The sequence below is a fragment of the Centroberyx affinis genome, unplaced genomic scaffold, assembly GCF_046629955.1.
Source record: "Centroberyx affinis isolate AG114_WGS23_722 - 3 ecotype Tasmania unplaced genomic scaffold, CSIRO-AGI_Caff_v1 ptg002281l_1, whole genome shotgun sequence".
Taxonomy (NCBI): domain Eukaryota; kingdom Metazoa; phylum Chordata; class Actinopteri; order Beryciformes; family Berycidae; genus Centroberyx; species Centroberyx affinis.
The window spans coordinates 141,643-162,152 of record NW_027280559.1 but is presented as its reverse complement, the minus strand read 5'-3'; the positions used below and the strand labels follow the sequence as shown (position 1 = coordinate 162,152).

The 20,510-nt window shown below is 43.4% G+C and overlaps 1 protein-coding gene across 1 annotated transcript in view; it reads left to right on the top strand.

Annotated features, from left to right (window-relative positions):
* The window catches only part of LOC139655488 (scavenger receptor cysteine-rich type 1 protein M130-like), a 31,003-nt gene extending 16,427 nt beyond the window's left edge, over positions 1 to 14,576 (top strand). Inside the window, exons 4-13 of the mRNA XM_071532912.1 lie at positions 159 to 464; positions 560 to 865; positions 9,216 to 9,521; positions 9,617 to 9,913; positions 12,620 to 12,925; positions 13,021 to 13,326; positions 13,592 to 13,678; positions 13,763 to 13,921; positions 14,291 to 14,364; positions 14,484 to 14,576. Coding sequence (XP_071389013.1) covers positions 159 to 464; positions 560 to 865; positions 9,216 to 9,521; positions 9,617 to 9,913; positions 12,620 to 12,925; positions 13,021 to 13,326; positions 13,592 to 13,678; positions 13,763 to 13,921; positions 14,291 to 14,364; positions 14,484 to 14,576 — 2,240 coding nt within the window. The remainder of the gene's footprint in view (positions 1 to 158; positions 465 to 559; positions 866 to 9,215; positions 9,522 to 9,616; positions 9,914 to 12,619; positions 12,926 to 13,020; positions 13,327 to 13,591; positions 13,679 to 13,762; positions 13,922 to 14,290; positions 14,365 to 14,483) is intronic.
* Positions 14,577 to 20,510: the final 5,934 nt, after the last annotated feature.

Genomic DNA, 20,510 nt, shown 5'->3' with positions numbered 1-20,510 from the left:
TGTTGAGGGGGAGGAGCTTATCTTTAGAGATGAATGTATGAAATCCTTATTTTTTTGTAACTTACTCAATTATTTTTAATAAAGAGCTTCAAGAAATTCAAATTCTCTCTCTCTCTCTCTCTCTCTCTCTCTCTCTCTCTCTCTCTCTCTCTCTCCAGAGTCTGTGAGGCTGGTGAATGGGACTAGTCTGTGCTCAGGCAGACTGGAGGTGAAGTCTAACCAGTCCTGGTCCTCAGTGTGTGAAGCTGACTTTGACCAGCAGGATGCAGAGGTGGTCTGTAGGGAGCTTGGCTGTGGGGCTCCTTCAGTCCTCCAGGGGGCGCTCTATGGAGACGTGGAGGCTGCAATGTGGACCAAAGAGTTCCAGTGTGAAGGCAATGAGTCCGTTCTCCTGGACTGTGGAAGCTCAGGCTCAGCTAGAAACACCTGCTCACCTGGCAAAGCTGTTGGACTCACCTGCTCAGGTAGAAGAGGAGCTGCAGCTTGGATTTGGCTTCATTTCTGTTCTAATCAAAGTGACTTTACTTCTTTTACTAATTACTCTCTTGTCTCTGTTCAGAGCCTGATGATGTCAGGTTGGTGGGAGGAGCCAGCCGCTGTGCTGGTGGACTGGAGATGAAACAACATGGAGACTGGAAACCAGTGGATAACCAGTGGTTCTCTGACTGGAACCTGAAGTCAGCAGCTCTAGTGTGTAGACAGCTGGACTGTGGCTCTGCTGTTTCAACAGAAAAGAGAAAGGATTCCTCACTAAGATCTGTATGGAGGATCGATTCTTCCTGTCTTCAGTCTGGGTCTACACTGAGGGAGTGTGTATCAACAGAGTCTGCCTCTTCCACTTCCAGCCTGCAGATCACCTGCTCAGGTAACACCATCAATGACATCAACTATGACAGTAATGTTTCCAGTCTCTTCCTTCCTCTGTCACAGTGACAGTCAGTGGTTTACATTGGACTGAACTGTAAAGTTATCCAGGACAATGGCATCCTAAAGGGAAGAGAAGTGGGCTTGTTGCTGGAAGCTCACTGGTTCAAATCCCCCTCTTTTACTGTGGTGCCCTTCAGCAAGGCAGCTCCCCCCTAACTGCTATAGTGGAGCTGTTAACATAATAATGTATTGCGTTAGTCAAGGCAGCAGTTTGTCTCTGAGCTTTTTCATGTATTTTGGAAAACAATGGGAGTCTATGAGTTCAAACCTGCAGTAGAACAGACAGTAGGAGCTTCTGACTGTGGAAATACATCAGAGGATTTAGACTTTTCATGGGAGATAATGGAGACAGGAAAGAAATATTCTGGTATTGTCCTTTCAACAAATAAGAACTGAATCTAGATCAGTATTGCAACTTAACTTTCTCTCTCCCTGTCTCTGTTCATCTGTCTGTCTGTCTGTCTGTCTCGCTTCCTCTCAATTTAATTCCAAATATGCTTTATTGTCATTACAGTATTACCCCCCCCCTTATCTGTGTGTGTGTGTGTGTGTGTGTGTGTGTGTGTGTGTGTGTGTCAGCAGTGTAGACTCTGGGTTGCTGCATACTCAGCTCCCATACCCAGACTCTTCACCACAGTTTGTGTAGAAACAATAAAATAAATGTAACATACAAACATATAATTAAATGGGATTAGTGAGAGAACCGAGCAAAGCAAACAGCCTGGGCAAAATAAAAAGACTGGAGAGCAGGCAGGACAGACCGCTGCCAGAGTGGCAGAGGCTGTTTTAGTGGAGGAGGAAGATGTGACGCTAGATGACAATCTGATGAAAATGTCTGTTAAAAGGAAACCGACCCTGTGAACAGCCTGTTGTGTTACGCAAGCGTTGCAACTACGGCAGCTGAGGAGGCCATTCTTTGTGTTCTTTAAATGTGTGTTTAATACTATAACAGTCACTGCCCTTTCCGTCCAGAATAGCAGAAACATCCCAATGGACTGAAGGGGTTTGTGGAAACTGTGCTTTCTAGATACAGTGATCCAGCATTTGGTCCCATTTGCATTTCAGGATGACAAGGCAAACATTTCAGGTGAAGGATAACCCACTTCTTACCTTCGAGACTGTGTTAGGACCTATATGAGCTAATTATTTTATTATGAGGCCTATCATTATTGCTGATCACTGTTGTTGTGATATGATATTGTAATATTTACCATTATATATTTAGAGGAGTAGAGCGGAGTAGAAACGTTTATGAAAGAGTCACTCCACAGTGGTACAAACAGCAAAAGATACAAACATGTTTTCTAGTTAGTTCAGTTGTTGCAGATGGCAAGCTGCAGCATAATAGGTGTAATTAGTGCATTTCTGTTTTTAAACCGGTTGATATCAAGAAATTAGATGTTTTATTTGTGCAAGAAACACATGGTACCGTTGATAATGCAACTGAATGGAAGAAAGAATGGAATGGGGAAATCTTTCTTAGTCATAAATCTAACAACAGTGGTGGTGTTGGGATTTTGTTCTCCAAAGATTTTATGCCAGATTCTTATGATGTAGAAGAAATAGTTGCTGGTCGATTACTGAAAATTAAAGCACAATATAAGAATGTCAGAATGTTTTTATAAATGTTTATGCTCCAGTTCTTGGCGCTGAAAGACGGTGTTTTATTGATGTGCTATGTAATACAATTCATAGTTGTAATAGTGAGGAATATTTATTTCTGGGAGGTGATTGTAATTGTACAGGAAATGATAAATTAGACAGGAACCATCAGGAACCACATCCTGCTTCACGGAGTCGGCTTCAACGTTTAGTTGAATCAAATGAACTGAGCGATGTGTGGAGAAGTTTTCACAGAAACCAGAGGCAGTATACCTGGACACACTCAAAGCATAATGTGCTCTCTATGGCCAGGCTTGATCGCTTTTATTGTTTTAAACATCACTTCAGTGTCTTTAAAGGATGTCATTTGAACCCAGTTGGTTTTTCTGATCATTTCCTTGTTCAGTGTTTTTATGAAGAGTGTTAAACCAAATAGTGCTTTTTGGCATTTTAATGCAGTTCTTTTACATGACAATAATTTTAAAAAGTTTTTTTGGAATGAGTACAGAAATAGAAAGGCTGATTTTAGTTACAACAATGGTGGGATATTGGGAAGTGTCAGATAAAGCAGTTTTGTCAGCAGTACACTCGCAATGTCACAAAGGACTTAGTCAGATCTGTGAGAGATCTAGAGAGTGAAGTGGTGGAACTCCAGAGTTCAGCAGAGTCCACAGGAGATCGAGGCCATATTGAGGCTCTCAGATATAAAAAGTCTGCTTTGGTGAACCTGCTGGGTATTACAGCACAGGGGGCGCTGGTACGCTCACGGTTTTTGAATGCCACACAAATGGATGCCTCATCTCACTTTTTCTTTAGTCTAGAGCACAAGAATGGCCAAAGAAAGATGTAGGGAATGTTCTCCCATGAGGATAATATTAATGTAAGGAATATGAGTCTTTTCACACAGTGGCACTAATTATGAAGAGTTATAACTTTTCATAATGTGGCACAAATGACAAGATAAATATTCCTACAATGTCTAAAAATCAGTCTCATATGAGTCTCATAAAGTTAGCTATCAATTTGGAATATCAACTAACAATTGAATAATTATTTTTGAAATTTCAATATTTATAGTTAATCTCAATTAAAATACAATAATATACCTTTAGTTAACACTAAATTAATAATATTGGTAATTTCAGGGTTGAAGGATAAGGTGAGGTCTTTAACAGCAGAGGTTGGTTCATTCATGCATTCTGTAATACAGACACAAGACCTTTTTTGTATAAACACACAATTTATTGATTAAAAGTAACACAAACTAATACAAACTATTTACGTGTGTGTGTGTGTGTGTGTGCATGTGTCCTTAACTATAGTTAAGGATAGTGGTGTTGGTTTGGTTACTGGTGTGTAAATAGTGCAGGTGTAGGGTTTTGGTTTTTGGTGGTTTTGTCGGGGCCAGCCAGCGTTGGCTGGTTGGTTTGGTGGTGGTAGTATGGAGTTCACCAAACTGACGAGGAAGCACGGCATTAAGATCTCGCCTGCTTTCCCGTGTTCAGTGGAGGAGTGTAGCCTGGCTGTAGCCGAGGTTGTCGGCCACAGCGGTCTGATGTCAGCTGCGAGGATGAACGGGGCCGTTGTCATTTTTGTAGACGCGGTAGCGAAGGTTAATACCCCTCTCTCTTAATGACTCGTTCGTCTCGGTGTTGCCGCTCGCCACACCGGTGAAAAGAATAACTTTATCTAATGTTCCCCCGTTTATTGGAGATGAGTTGTTGGAGCGAGAGTTGTCCAGGCATGGAAAAATAGTTTCGCCAATTAAAAAACTCCCGTCTGGTTGCAAGTCGCCGCTGTTGAAACACGTTGTTTCACACAGGCGACAGGTCCACATGATCCTCAATAACAGAAACGAGGAGTTGAGCCTGGTTTTTAAAATAAGAGTGGAGGATTTTGACTACTCTCTGTTTGTGTCAGACACCATGAAGTGCTTCGGTTGTGAGAAGGATGGACATCTTATAAGGGCTTGCCCCGATAAGGCTTCTGGCGCCGGTGCTGGGACAGGGGGAGTGAGAAGGCAGAGAAGCGGGGCCAGGGAAAAAACAAAACAGCCAATAAGGAGACAGGTGGTCAGGGCCAGAAAGTGGGTGATACAGCCAATAAGGAGACAGAGAGGCAAGGTCAGAAACAAATGGACACAGCCAATGAGGAGACAGGAGAGGCGGGTCAAAATGAAACGGAGAAATCCTCAAGTAAACCAGGTTCAGAAATATGTGATGTAGAAGGAAAGGACAGTGGGAGTGGTGAGGGGCAGGAGAAGCCAGGTGAAGAAGAACACAGTGAAAATAAAAAACAAGAAGGAACAGAAAACACAACTGTAACAGCTGGAGATGATGCAGCGTTGTCAGGAGGGGCCAATGAGGAGGTGGACATGGTGGAGGATGAGGTGGCACTAAGAGCGCCACGTTTAAAAAGAAAAGCTGTAGCGAAAACCTGGAAGCAGACAGAACACAGAGGAGACTGACTCCAGTATGGAGGACAGCTCTGCTGCTAACAGTGAGGCTGAAATGTCTGAAGGGTACAGTGTAGAGAAAATTAAACAGTTCCTACAAAAAACAAAGAACATGAAAGGTGTGAAAGTGGAGGACTACTTTTCACAGAAAAGAGTCTTTGTTGATTCTGCCAGGCTCCACATGAGCAAAGGGAAAGGAACGTTTACTGACCAGGAAACTTACAGACTGAAGAAAGTAGTTCAGAAGCTCAGACAAGAACTGAACAATGATGATGGCAATCAAACAGCCTAAGACCATGTGTCTGGTTTTAAAGTCAGTTTTACTGTTGTGTTTTATCCTCCTTTTCTCCTTTCCCATGAGTGGTTTTAAAGTAGGAACTTTAAATCTAAACGGGGCGAGGGACGCTAGAAAGAGAGCAGTGTTGTTTGAGCTTTTAAAACTCAACAACACTGATGTAATGTTTGTCCAGGAGACCCACAGTGACAGCTCCAATGAGACCGACTGGAGAAGAGAGTGGGACGGGGAGGTGATACTGAGCCACAGGAGCCCAACTAGTGGCGGGGTGGGCATCCTCTTCTCCAGGAGCTTTTTAAAAAATGAGTAGCACTCTGAACAATTGTAATCCTGAGGAGTTTTTATTTTTGGGAGGGGATTTTAATTGCACTGAGAATGAAGTTTTAGATAGGAACCATCTAGAACCTCATGCTGCATCTCGGCGTGCAATGAGCCAGCTGGTTGAAAAACATGACTTGGTAGATATATGGAGAAGACTTCACAGCAACACAAGACAGTACACATGGGCCCATACCAGAGATAATATAATCTCCTTGGCCAGGTTAGATAGGTTTTATTGCTTTAAACATCATTTTAACATTTTTAAAATGTGTAAAATGATGCCTGTTGGTTTTACTGATCACTCCCTGGTAACTTGCACTGTTTTAATAGGAAATATTAAACCTAAGAGCGCTTATTGGCATTTTAACACCGCTTTACTGTTTGATGCTAATTTTAAGGATGCTTTTAGGTTTTTCTGGACAGGTTTTAGAGCTACGAGGCAGGTTTTTACATCTTCAAGGCAGTGGTGGGACTGTGGGAAGGTAGAAATTAGGCAGCTTTGTCAGCAGTACACTCTCAATGTCACACGGGATATTACGAGATCTATAAGTGACCTAGGAACGGAAATAGGGGAACTGCAAAGATTAATAGAGCCCACAGGAAATCGAGGACATATTGAAGTCCTCAAATCCAAACAAACTGCCATAGCTGACCTACTAGGCACTAGGGCTCAAGGGGCGTTGGTCCGCTCACGCTTCCAGAGAACCAACCTGATGGATGCACCTTCGAAATTCTTCTTTGGCCTCGAGAAGAGGAACGGTTAGAGCAGGCTCATCCATGCCCTGCGCTCTAGTACTGGACAGGAGCTTACCGAGCCCAGGGACATCAGGAGGCGAGCAGTACAATTTTACTCTGAACTGTATAGTAGTGAATATCACGACGATGAAGAGCTTTTTAACTCCTTTTCTCAAGGTCTGCCCAAGGTCTCTGAAGAGTCCAACAAAGAACTGGAGAAGCCACTGGTGCTGGAAGAGCTCCACGCTGCTCTACAGAGCATGGACGGGGGAAAGGCCCCTGGTATTGATGGGCTTCCAGTGGAATTTTACAAAATGTTTTGGACTGAGTTGGGCGAGGACCTTTTAATGGTTTTAAATGAAAGCCCTACTGCCAAAGAAGGGGGATCTGCAGGACATTAAAAACTGGTGTCCTGTGTCCCTCTTATGCTCGGACTACAAGATCCTGTCCAAGGCTCTGGCCAATAGACAGAGGTCATGGACCAGGTCATCCATCAGGACCAGACATACTGTGTGCCTGGTAGGTTCATATTAGACAATGTGTCTTTAATTCGTGATATTTTGGACATCTCTAGTTCTTTGGGTAAAGACACTGGTCTCATTTCAATAGATCAGGAAAAGGCTTTTGACCGGGTTGAACACCTCTACCTCTGGAAGATTCTGGAGAGTTTTGGGTTCAGCCCAGGCCTCATAGCTATGATCAAGGTTTTATAAAAGGACATTGGGAGTGTACTAAAGATCAATGGAGGGTTGAGTGCCCCTTTTAAAGTGGGCAGAGGTATTAGGCAGGGTTGTGCGCTCTCAGGGATGCTGTATGCACTTTCCATAGAGCCCTTGCTGCACAAGATAAGGTCTTGTATTGAAGGACTGGTTTTACCTCATTTTAACACAAGTCACATTTTATCAGCTTATGCAGACGATGTTGTTGTTCTTATAAAAAAGCAGGAAGATATTGACAGGTTGTATGAAACTGTTACAAATTTTGGACTGATGTCAGCTGCAAAAGTAAACTGGGGGAAAAGCGAAGCTCTGGCAGTTGGGAGCTGGCGCAATGGGTTTCCCAAGCTACCGGGGGGTTTGATCTGGAAACAAGAGGGTTTTAAATATCTGGGGGTGTTACTTGGCGACGAAGCCACCGTGTGGTGGAAAAGGTAAAAGGTAGGCTGTCAAAGTGGAAGTGGCTGCTGCCACAGATGTCCTATAGAGGGAGGACACTTATCATTAACAACCTGGTGGCCTCTGCACTCTGGCATCGGCTGGCTTGTTTAGAGCCACCTACAGGCCTATTACAACAACTACAATCAATTATTGTGGATTTCTTCTGGGACCGGCTGCACTGGGTTCCTCAGGGTATACTGTTTCTTCCTAAAGAGGAGGGTGGGCAAGGCCTGATACACCTTGCTAGCAGAGTGACTGCTTTTAGACTGCAATTTACACAAAATTACCTTACAGGCCCAGTGGATGTGGTATGGAGGCAAGTGGCAAGCACCATTCTAAGAAGGGCAGCTGGGTTGGGTCTGGATACTGCACTGTTCTTAATGGATTTTAAGTTTTTAAGAACATCTGGATTACCTCCCTTTTATCAAGGAATTTGAAAAGCATGGAACTTATTTAAGTGGGAAAGACTGGCCCAGACCGTCCCATTGTACTGGCTTCTGGAGGAGCCCATCATCAATGGAGCTAGGTTGGATGTACAGAACAGCAACACACCTGGACTCACTCACACTCTGTGTGCCACCAAGACTATAAAACTTTCACACATAGTGGATGTAGCTGGACCTGATTTTAACAACACACAGGCTGTGGCCTCTCTTTTAGGCCAGAGGTCTGTTCGCCACACAGAGAACATTTTGAACTTGTGGCGTAGCACTGCTGCAAGACTATTGCAGCGGTGTAGAAGTCCCAGACAAGGGCGACCCATTTCCAGAGCTTGGATTTACTCCAAATCTGGATGGGACAACAGGACCGCTGCTTGTGCTGAGAAACACAGACAAACTAGATTTGTATACAGTAAAGGGTAAGGTATTGTACAAATGTTGTGTAAAAGTGTTAAATAAAGGTAAACTGGATGGAAAGGTGGACACGGTATGGAGGGAGAAGCTTGGAGTAGAGGATGGTGTGGGGCCAGTTTGGAGGGTCCTGTACAAACCTCCTCTGAGCAAAAGATCAGGTGACCTTCAGTGGAGGATCTTGCACGGCGCTATAGCTGTGAACACTTTTATATCCATTATTAACCCAACAGTCCCCAATAGATGCCCTTTCTGTGGGATGGGGGAGTCCATCTTTCATGGGTTTGCAGAATGCCAGAGACTTGTACCTTTATTTGGGGTGCTAGACAGTTTGTTCCTAGCCTGTGGAGAAACCTTTTCTAAAACTGTTTTTATTTTCGGAGCTGGTTACAGAAAGATAAACAAGACTAAGTGGCAACTACTAAATTTTATAGTTGGGCAGGCAAAGTTGGCCATCTACAAAAGCAGGAAGAGCAAGGTAGAAGACAGCCCTGGACAGGAAGTAGTCCCTCTGTTTGTTGCACTAGTGAGAGCCAGAGTGTGGGTTGATTTTAGGTTTTACAAAGCGATGAACAACATGGATGATTTTAAACAACAGTGGTGCTACAATGACGTCATCTGCTCTGTCATAGAGGATGCTTTGATCTTTGGATTTGTTTTTACTTAAGAACAGTTTTGTATTTGTCATTTGTTTTTGTTTTGTTGTCATTTGTTTAATCAGAATAATGTTTTTGCATGTTTTTTTATTATTGTCGTTTATGATGAGTCTCATGTAATTTAAATGAAGTTTTTAAAAAAAATCAAAAATCTCTCTCTGTCTCTCTCTCTCTCTCTCTCTCTCTCTCTCTCTCTCTCTCTCTCTCTCTCTCCAGAGTCTGTGAGGCTGGTGGATGGGACTAGTCTGTGCTCAGGCAGACTGGAGGTGAAGTCTAACCAGTCCTGGTCCTCAGTGTGTGAAGCTGACTTTGACCAGCAGGATGCAGATGTGGTCTGTAGGGAGCTTGGCTGTGGGGCTCCTTCAGTCCTCCAGGGGGCGCTCTATGGAGAAGTGGAGGCTGCAATGTGGACCAAAGAGTTCCAGTGTGAAGGCAATGAGTCCGTTCTCCTGGACTGTGGAAGCTCAGGCTCAGCTAGAAACACCTGCTCACCTGGCAAAGCTGTTGGACTCACCTGCTCAGGTAGAAGAGGAGCTGCAGCTTGGATTTGGCTTCATTTCTGTTCTAATCAAAGTGACTTTACTTCTTTTACTAATTACTCTCTTGTCTCTGTTCAGAGCCTGATGATGTCAGGTTGGTGGGAGGAGCCAGCCGCTGTGCTGGTGGACTGGAGATGAAACAACATGGAGACTGGAGACCAGTGTATGATGAGTACTGGAACCTGAAGTCAGCAGCTCTAGTGTGTAGACAGCTGGACTGTGGCTCTGCTGTTTCAACAGGAAGGAGAAAGGATTCCTCAGAAAGATCTGTATGGAGGATCAGATCTTTCTGTCTTCAGTCTGGGTCTACACTGAGGGAGTGTGTATCAACAGGGTCTGACTCTTCCTCTTCCAGCCTGCAGATCACCTGCTCAGGTAACACCATCAATGACATCAACTATGACAGTAATGTTTCCAGTCTCTTCCTTCCTCTGTCACAGTGACAGTCAGTGGTTTACATTGGACTGAACTGTAAAGTTATCCAGGACAATGGCATCCTAAAGGGAAGAGAAGTGGGCTTGTTGCTGGAAGCTCACTGGTTCAAATCCCCCTCTTTTACTGTGGTGCCCTTCAGCAAGGCAGCTCCCCCCTAACTGCTATAGTGGAGCTGTTAACATAATAATGTATTACGTTAGTCAAGGCAGCAGTTTGTCTCTGAGCTTTTTCATGTATTCTGGAAAACAATGGGAGTCTATGAGTTCAAACCTGCAGTAGAACAGACAGTAGGAGCTTCTGACTGTGGAAATACATCAGAGGATTTAGACTTTTCATGGGTGATAATGGAGACAGAGAAAAAATATTCTAGTATTATCTTTTCAACAAATAAGAACTGAATCTAGATCAGTATTGCAACTTGACTTTATCTCTCCTTGTCTCTGTTCATCTGCCTGTCTGTCTGTCTGTCTATCTGCCTGTCTCTCTGTCTGATTCAATACTTTATTGCCATATAACCGTAGTTGTAAGGAATTTGTCTCGGTGTGCTCATATCAGAACATTAACAACAGGGACCATAAGCATAAAATAACATAAAAACATGAAAAAGCACATAAGGCAAAGGCACATGATAAAATACATGAGAAAAACCCCACCCCACCCCATAATTAGAAAGGTGCATACATCCATGGATGTCAGAAACATACAGGAGTAACGTCCAAGTGGCAGATCACCTTAGAGGTATAATAAAGATCTGGGGTAAAGTGACCAGTGCATCAAAAGTTTCGGGGTCATTAAAAAGAATATTTCCTCACTTCATTGTCAATTGACATAAGATGCTGCTGTTAGCATTCAGTAGCTGGGTGGTCCTGCAGTAAGTGCTGTTGAGGAGGTGGGTGGTTTTAGTTTTGAACGCTCTGAGTCTCCTCCCTGAGGGGAGCGGTGTTAGGAGGGGGTTGGCCGGGTGCTCGGGGTCTTGGAGAATTTTCAGTCCTTTGCGTTGGATGCAGGTCTCATAGATGTCAGAGATGGGGGTGAGCTGGCAGCCAATGAGTTTTGAGGCTGAGCGCACAATCCTGTCAAGCCGCCTCCTCTGCTGAGCTATAGAGGGAGCACGGGGTTGTCGTCAACTGCTGAACCAAATATCTTGTAGTTAGTGATTTGTTGAAGGCCTTGCCACACACCCCGGCTGTCAGTGGCCTTTAGTTTGTTTTCTAACTTGCACTTGTAGTCAGCTTTCGCTTTTTTGACAGCTGTCTCAAATTCATGTTTGGCAGAAGTTCCCTGTCTCCACTCTTATAGGCACTGTGCTTGTTTTTCCATAAGCTTTTTGATCTCTCTGCTAAACCATGGCTTATTGTTACTGTATGTAATCACAGACTTAGATGGAATACACATGTTCTCAGAGAAGTTAATATAGGAAGTGACCACATCGGTATATTCATCAAGATCACAACATGACTCTTTAAAAACAGTCCAGTCAGTACTGTCTAAACAGTCCACGAGTGTATTTATTGCTTGCGGAGACCACTGTTTAACCACCTTGGTTGTTGGTTTGACAGATTTCAGCTTCTGGCGGTAAACGGGGATGAGAAGGATCATATTATGGTCTGACTGCCCAAGCGGGGCCCAGGCTACAGCGTGAAAAGCATCGTGAATAACACTGTAACACCGATCCAGTACTTTATCAGACCTGGTGGCCACATGTATCTGTTGTTTAAACCTTGGCAAGGTCCTCCTCATGTTTACATGGTGAAGATCTCAGAGTACCAGCACCGCTGAGTCTGGGTAGGAATTTTCACCTTCCATGATGTGAGCTGTTAGCTGCTGTGCTGCCTCCGACGCTGTTGCTTGTGGCGGTATGTACACAGAGACTAGTATGACCGAAGAGAAGTCTCTTGGAAGGTAAAATGGTCTGCACCTGTCTCCCAAGAGGAGACAGATTTTCTCTTCATGTGACAGATCATGGAATCTTGGTATTTTGTCAACAAATGTAGGGAAATATATCTCTCTAATACCTTGGTACTTGGAGCACCAGAGCAAGAAATGCTGTTCATCCTCTGTGTCTCCTGAGCTGCAGTGTTTACAGCCTCCATGTTTTTCTGAGGAGTTCCTCTATAGCAAGACTGACTCTCTCTCTCTCTCTTCCTCTCTCTCTCTCCCCTCTCTCTCTCTCTCCCTCTCTCTCTCTGTCTCTCCCTCTCTCCCCCTCTCTCTCTCCCTCTCTCTCTCTCTCTCACCCTCTCTCTCACTGTCTCTCTCTCCCCCTCCTTCTCTCTCTCCCTCTCTCTCACTGTCTCTCTCTCTCTCTCCCCCCCTCCCTCTCTCCCTCTCTCTCCCACTGTCTCTCTCTCTCTCTCTCTCCCCTGTCTCTCTCTCCCCCTCCCTCTCCCCCCCCCCTCTCTCTCTCTCTCTCTACCCCTCGCTCTCTCTGTCTCTCTCTCTCTCTCTCTCTCTCTCTCTCTCTCTCTCTCTCTCTCTCTCTCTCCCCCCTTCTCTCTCTCTCCCTCTCTCTCTCTCTCTCTCTCTCTCTCTCTCTCTCTCTCTCCCCTTCTCTCTCTCTCTCCCTCTCTCTCTCTCTCTCTCTCTCTCTCTCTCTCTCTCTCTCTCTCTCTCTCTCCCTCCCTCTCTCTCTCTCTCTCTCTCCAGAGTCTGTGAGGCTGGTGGATGGGACTAGTCTGTGCTCAGGCAGACTGGAGGTGAAGTCTAACCAGTCCTGGTCCTCAGTGTGTGAAGCTGACTTTGACCAGCAGGATGCAGAGGTGGTCTGTAGGGAGCTTGGCTGTGGGGCTCCTTCAGTCCTCCAGGGGGCGCTCTATGGAGAAGTGAAGGCTGCAATGTGGACCAAAGAGTTCCAGTGTGAAGGCAATGAGTCCGTTCTCCTGGACTGTGGAAGCTCAGGCTCAGCTAGAAACACCTGCTCACCTGGCAAAGCTGTTGGACTCACCTGCTCAGGTAGAAGAGGAGCTGCAGCTTGGATTTGGCTTCATTTCTGTTCTAATCAAAGTGACTTTACTTCTTTTACTAATTACTCTCTTGTCTCTGTTCAGAGCCTGATGATGTCAGGTTGGTGGGAGGAGCCAGCCGCTGTGCTGGTGGACTGGAGATGAAACAACATGGAGACTGGAAACCAGTGGATGACCAGTTCTCTGAGTGGAGCCTGAAGTCAGCAGCTGTAGTGTGTAGACAGCTGGACTGTGGCTCTGCTGTTTCAACAGAAAGGAGAGAGGATTCCTCATCAAGATCTGTATGGAAGATCATCAGTTCTTTCTGTCTTCAGTCTGGGTCTACACTGAGGGAGTGTGTAGAAACAGGGTCTCTCCCTTCCTCTTCCAGCCTGGAGGTGATCTGCTCAGGTAACACTGAACAGTGACATCACATCCTCAGCTGCTTCCACAGTGACAGGCTGCTCTCTGACTCCTCTGTATTACATATGAATGCAGCAGTTCTCTGTCTTGTACGGTGGCTGCTAACAGACAAACCCTGTCGCCTTTCAGCCATCAGCGTTCATCACTTTGACAAAACAGATGAGGAGAAAACAGTCAGTTTCTCACTGAGGAAGGAGGCATTAGGATATCAGTAACATGTATTCTCAAGTCTTCATCATCTATCTGTTTACAGATCTGCTGGTTCAGCCAAACATCTCCCTCGCTCCCTCCGTGGACGGGGTCTCCGAGGCCCAGCGGCAGGGGCTTCAGGTGTTCAGGGGCTCCAGCTTCACCATCGGCTGCTCCATCCAGCCACAGTACCCAGGAGGCTCCTTCCACCTCACCTCCACCGCCTCCGACACAGCACACAACCACACCCAGCCAGCTGTCAATCACTCTGCCCACTTCCTGTTTCCTGCTGCAGGCCACGCCCACCAAGGGATCTACAGCTGTGTTTATCACATCTATGTTTTCTCTCATAACTTCTCCTCTGAGAGCCAGCCCCTCTCTCTCACTGTCTCAGGTAACCTGAAGGAGAATCTGAAGCTGAATCCAACAGGAATATGTGACAGTGTTAACAATCCATTTTATCATCAACATAAAACAAGACATGAGAGTTCATGAGAGAATCAGCAGCTTTACTTCATTCCTGAAAACTGACTTTCTGCAGATATGTGGCTTTTGTCCAACAACATCAATATAATCTTTAGAGTGGATCAGATTACCATATTCTCTAAGAACTGAATCAAACAGAGATGTTAAAGTGACCTTCATTTAGTGGTTTTAAGGGTTTTAGGGCAACATGAACTTTATCTTTAATGGGAGCTGTTGTCCTCATGATGTCAGGTGATCTGATGTGATGATTCTGAATCTGTTTCAGCCTCTCCAACAGATCTCACCATCAGACTAGTTCTCCTGCTGCTGACTGTGGTGTTGGTGGTCACTGCCCACTGTTTCTACTGCAAGGTACTGAACATCTTTATTCAGTAGAGGATTGGGTTAAATGAAGCAGTTAGACTGTATATTTTTAGCTAGAAGAGAGGTGTGATCCAGTAACAGAGATGGCTGCTGTCATGTCTCTCCAGGCCACCAGGGGGCAGAAGCCAGGAAGAGAGGAGAACATCGAGCTGGATTATTATAACCTCGGTGGTTCCGGTGCTGAAGGCGGGGCCGGGTGAAGAGGCAGGAGCCCGGGGAACAGAGTAGGATCTCCAAGGAGCTCATCTCACTTCCAGATGGATCACTCAGCTTTCACACAACCGTCCATCACCTTAGTGAAGGATTTTACAGACAGAGCTGTTCCCTTTGAAGTCAGACTGACATCACAGCAGGAAAAACAGGATCGTTGAAAAGGAAGTCAGGACATTTTGCTGTAATGGACGTTCCCAAAACTCCCAGTTTGTAATGTGTGAAAACAAAGAGCGCCCCCTGTCTGTCATGTGGTAATGCAGGTGTTGAATGTCTGTCCATCAGCGTCACTAAAATACAGCCAATCAGCTGTCAGCAGTGAAGACTCACAGCAAATCAGATCACAGTTATGACTCCTTGATGTGAATATTCATGACAACAGTCCCTGTCAAACTGAGAGTCTCTAGAGTGTAGCAAAGACAGAAATTAAGAAAAACATACTTATGACATAAATACTGTTTTAGAAATTGATGATAATTGTTTTGAAATTATCATGTCAGTCTGACTTTAATCCTTTTTTATTCAGTTTATCGGTTTTCCCATTAGTTCAGGTCCATTTATTGTCACAGTAATATCTACAATATGAGGTGTGGAAGAGGTGGAGAAAGCCTTCAGGGATTGTGAAGAAGAAAGAGACACAAGAGTCACACATTTATATTCATCAGGGTCCAATTCAGAAACTGAAGAAAACAACAACAGGAAACTATGAAATACTAATCTCTATAAAGAAATGAGTAAAAACAGAAAGTCCAGAGCAAAACAGACATGTCAACAGTGAAGTATCACCTTGGTAGACCATATATACTGACCTCCATGTCAGTTGAAGGCTTGACAACAGACAGCAGGAGTCCTGCTCTGTTTACAGCCTCCATTCATTCCTCTGGGTGGAGAGAAGCTCGTCTACAAATCTTGGTGATAAAGATCCTGAGGAAATTATTTTTAAGTAACAAGTCATTTTAGCAATTTAGTAATTTTGCTTGGCTTCCAAATTGAAATATTGTTCCTATATAACCTCATCACTCAGTTTGGTGATTTTCCTGTTTTAATTTTAATTGAAGTGTCACATGCTCCTCTATGGGTTGAGAAAATTCTACAACCATTGAGTTTATGAAACCTTTTCTAAACCAATTAGATAAACTCAAAACTGCATGGTGGTCAAGCTAAAAACAAAGCTGCTTTTCTTGATTCCTGAAAAGTTGATGTTTTGGAGATAAGAGGTTTTCTCAGGTCAGCAGCAACATGTTGGCAGCTCATAGCTGTAGGGCTTTCCACTGGTTGGTAGAGACACTGAAAACAGAAGAAGACCAGGCTTTTACCTTCAGAGAAACTTTTATTTTTAGACCAGCCTGAAGATCTGAGGCTGGAAAGCTTGTTTCTCTTTTTAAATCTCTGTACAATAGATCATGATGTGCTTCAAATGTATTGATTTAGATGTGTAAGCTTAGTGTTGTGATGTTGTGTGAAGCTTCAGGCAGTAGACTTGGGAAGGAAAAGCAAACTTGTGAAAAGATTTTAAAGAGTCTATCGTTCATCTTCATGAGTGTTTGTACTGACTGGCTGTGACGGTCCGAACCTCCACCAACTTTACCACACAGGAGAGGAGAGAGGAGACGGTCTGGTGGTTTTGGTCCGACCCAGGTCTGGATAAGACTGTCAGCTAAATGCTAAACACATCTACAAAACTCATTTGCTCATTGCTTTATTTTGTTATTATTCATTTTGTTACTTATCACTTCTATCCTGTAAACACCTTGTGTAACTTCAACTTTCTCATTTTTTTAGTTGACGATTTTTCTTGAATTAAAAGTTTGCATGGTCCGATCTTGATGAGCTCAGGGCCCAAGAAACCCATTTAAGAGCTCAGACCTAAAACTTTTCTACTTTTTCTACTAAAATTTACTTTTTAACAGCCAATTACAGCTGAATTTTTATATTTTCTCTTTTTAATTTTTGTTCTTTGAAACCCAAAAAAACTGAATAAAGACAAAAAGTGGTTGAGGAAAACGAAGTGTCCGTCCTGCTGAGTGTGTTCCAGCCTTTCTGCAGTGGAGGAAGTCAGTCTGTGTGTCTTTACAGCTCTGCCTTCTGATTCTCATTGGTTTCAATGCAGCACAGCCATGTTTTTACAGTTTGGTGAACCAGACTCTGAAAGTTAAAGATATGAACTTTATCAAAAGAGCACTGCACTTCAAACAGGCTGTCAGCAGTCTCCTACAAACAGCAGGAGCCGCTACGCTTTCAACAGCATCTGTTGACACCTAATGCTCTGCTCTATTCTATTCTATTCTATTCTATTCTACTGACATGCTGAATACTGCTAGATGAAAATGATGGTCAGTGGATTCAGGTGTTGAGAATTGTGAGAAAACATCTCTATCTGCTGGCCATAGAAACACACAGTAGAGCTGAATATATTGCTGTATATCACTGAATATAACTGTATTACTGAACTGTAAGTAAGTAAGTAATTTATTTTTCAAAGTGTCATGCATCAAAAGGTGTCCAGCCCGCATGGGCTTACAAGACACTACAAACACTATGTCAGGGTGACATAGTGCTCTGGATGGTAAATACACTTAATCAGACTGTAGGTTCTCAATTTTGGTTTGCATAAAACTTCTTCTGACCATTTCTGTTTATAATTTTCAGATAGTATTGTTTTAATTTGACTAATACTACAAGATAATTTATTTCTATATACATATTGGACCTACCTTGCCAAATATTGTTGCAAGCTCCCTTGCCCAAGAATAATTATTTTGAAAAAGTCTGTTATCAGGCATGCTGATTAATCTATTCCACAGTCGCAACATGTCAGCCTTATGCCGCACTTCACATGGCTCCCATCCCATGTCACCACATACTACAGGTTTTGGGGCCATTTTATGCGCACCCAGAAAAGAGCGCATAGCTCTGTTCTGAACTGTGTGCCATTTTGTTTGCTTGAAATAACCCCAGACCCCTGCACCATAATCTAAAATAGGACAGACACAAGATTTATTCAACTGTGTATAGGTTTTATAACCAAGATCCCTACATAGCTTAACCTCATTAAGGACAGCTCCCAGTGCCCTACCTGCAGAGTCTGATAAGACTTTTATTCCTTCTTCAAAGGTAAGATGGTCATCTAGAATAATCCCTAAGTATTTGTATACTGTATATATTACTGTGTTGAAGCAGAGTTGTGATGCAGCCGGTTCATTTTGGTGACAAAGTGTGGGACTTAACATGGAGTGTTTGATGATCTAACTCATCTGAATCGTTTTGCCCTTTCAGCACTTGAAGATTTTATTTGAATGAAAAGAGAGTTACAGTGAGTTAAGTGAGATTTTTGACAAGTTGATGATGAATAATATTAATATTGAACAAATGTTGCTCAGTGGGAAAGCAGGAACTAAGAGACGCATCATTCAAATGGTGAAGTAAATAGAAGGATTTCTCTTCTCTTCCCTTCTCTCCTCTCCTCCTCTCCTCTCCTCTCCTCTCCTCTCCTCTCCTCTCCTCTTCCCTTCCCTTCTCTTCTCTTCTCTCCTCTTCTCTTCTCTCCTCTTCCCTTCCCTTCTCTTCTCTTCTCTCCTCTCCTCTCCTCTCCTCTCCTCTCCTCTCCTCTCCTCTCCTCTCCTCTCCTCTCCTCTCCTCTTCCCTTCCCTTCTCTTCCCTTCTCTCCTCTTCTTTTCTCTTCTCTTCTCTTCTCTTCTCTTCTCTTCTCTTGACCTGCTGAATGCTGCTGGCTGAAAGAGAAGCTCAGTGGACTCAGGTGCTGAGAAATGAGGAAACAGCACCACCTGCTGGTCTTAGAGACACAGTAGAGAGCTGAGATGGTGACTGAGTACAAGTACGAGTACTTCATCTGGAGTACTTCATCTGGAGTACTTGCTGATGCAGAGTACTGATCTAATTCTGACCTGATGTTCTTTCCTCTTTGCACTTTGAGATCTGCTGTAAATGAACAGTGAGTTACAGTGAGTTATTCTGATCATTATTGTTGTTAGAAACAGCAGGAGCTCAGAAAACATCACTCACCAGGCCAACAAAGTCAATGGAAGGAATCATAACAGGCTCTGACTCCAGTTTAGATTTGTGTAAATGAAGGAATATTTTCTAAAACCTTTCCCCTCTGATTTCTAGAAGAATCCTCTCACATTATGGAGTTGTAGTTTCTCCTCAGATTCCCTGCAGGTTTCAGACTCACCGCCAGAGGGAGCAGCGAGCCTGTCCAGCCCTGCTGTTTCTATCTGATTCTACCTGTTTCTGTTTCTATTCGTTTTCTACTGTTTCTATCTCTAATCTTTTTCTGTTTCCACCTCTCTATTTCTAATGTGTTTCTACTCTGTTTCTGTTTCTACCTTTTTCTATTTGATTCAAATCTGTTCGTCAGATTCCTGTTTCATTTTTTTAGTTTCCTTCTATTCTCACTTTAGAGATTCCCATAGTATTTATTTCCAGTAATACAGTTATATAGAGCAATATATTCAGCTCTACTTTGTGTCTCTATAGCCAGCAGATGGAGCTGTTTTTTCTCTACTTTTTCTATTTTCCTCTCTAGTTTTGCTACTTTTCTGCTATCTTTTTGCACTATCCTTGAATTGTAATGCACTACTCAACCTTTTCAGCGTTTCTAGCTCTATACTTTGTGCTAAGAATTTATTTATCTACAAAGTTTTAGCCAGACAGCAGACGGACAGACAATGCTTGTCTATACGCAAGAGGCGCTTCTTGTGCTTCAGGCTAAAGCAGCCGGTCAGCCCATGCATACCTCCCGTGTAATAAAGCAGTTCTCCACTAGGCGGCGCATGTACTCCACAGCTGAATCTGTGCCGGTTTTTCACTTTCCTGATGCAAACTGGAGTCTGCTCAGTAGTGTCTGCGCTGGTCTGCTGCGGGGGGGCGGACAGCGTGGTACGACGAATAAACAAAGGTGTATCTTGCAAATGTAATCGGCCTACTTTGAATTAACTGTAGATTCATATGTTGTCCTGTTCACAATAATTTATTTAAGCTTTCATTTACTAAGATTTTTTTTTTGTCAAATACTATTTTTAAATAAACAAATTAAATGCTATTTCCTCTCAGCTTCATTTTGATATGCAGCTTGCTTCTTGTTTTCTTACCTCTTCTGTGTTCAAAGCAAGTCAAACAGAACAGGCACCGAGGTAAAGGTTTTAGACACTAGTCACAGATGTTGAAATGCTTTTTTCAAGCAAAACACATGTATAGCTTGTTGATATTCTATCAGCCTACGATATCAACTATGAAAAAAAGTTATTTGTCTTTTCTGCATATCTATATCCCCAAACTGCCATCCACAGGTTAATGCTGGATAAATTGATTTGATATTATATGAACTAACTCAGTAACATCTTTGAAATCGTTGCATGTTACTGTTGAGGGTAACAATATTTTATTTTAATCACCTTTTCCTGTTGCATTTTCTCTCCTCGTCTCTCACATGCAAGTTTGTCATGATCATTGTGGTAACTCTCAAAAGGTTATAGGCCATTTCAAGTCGGCCGACCCAATGCGGTGTATTGTTGCTGAAGGTGTGCTGTATGCTACTGTGAGATACAATTTCAAACAGCAGTCAGTCAGGTGTTCACCCTCCAACACCCCTGGACCCAAACAAGCATATTTATGAGCAAATGCTCATTAATGTTGTTCGAAATCTTGTTTGGGTTCTTGCTGTGTTAGATCTGTATAATGTATTCTAAGTGGAAAGGACAGTCTGTTCTACAAATGGGTGAAAGGGTTAAACAGAAAAAATCTGGTTTGAGGTTGTAGTTAATCTTTGGTTCAGTTGTTGATGGCATTTCACCAGTTCTCAGTTCTTTGGGTACAGAAAGTCTACATGTTTTGATAGACTTAAATGTGGGGTAAAAGTATGCATTTTGCAGTAAATGCAACTTTGATATGAACTGTGGAATCTG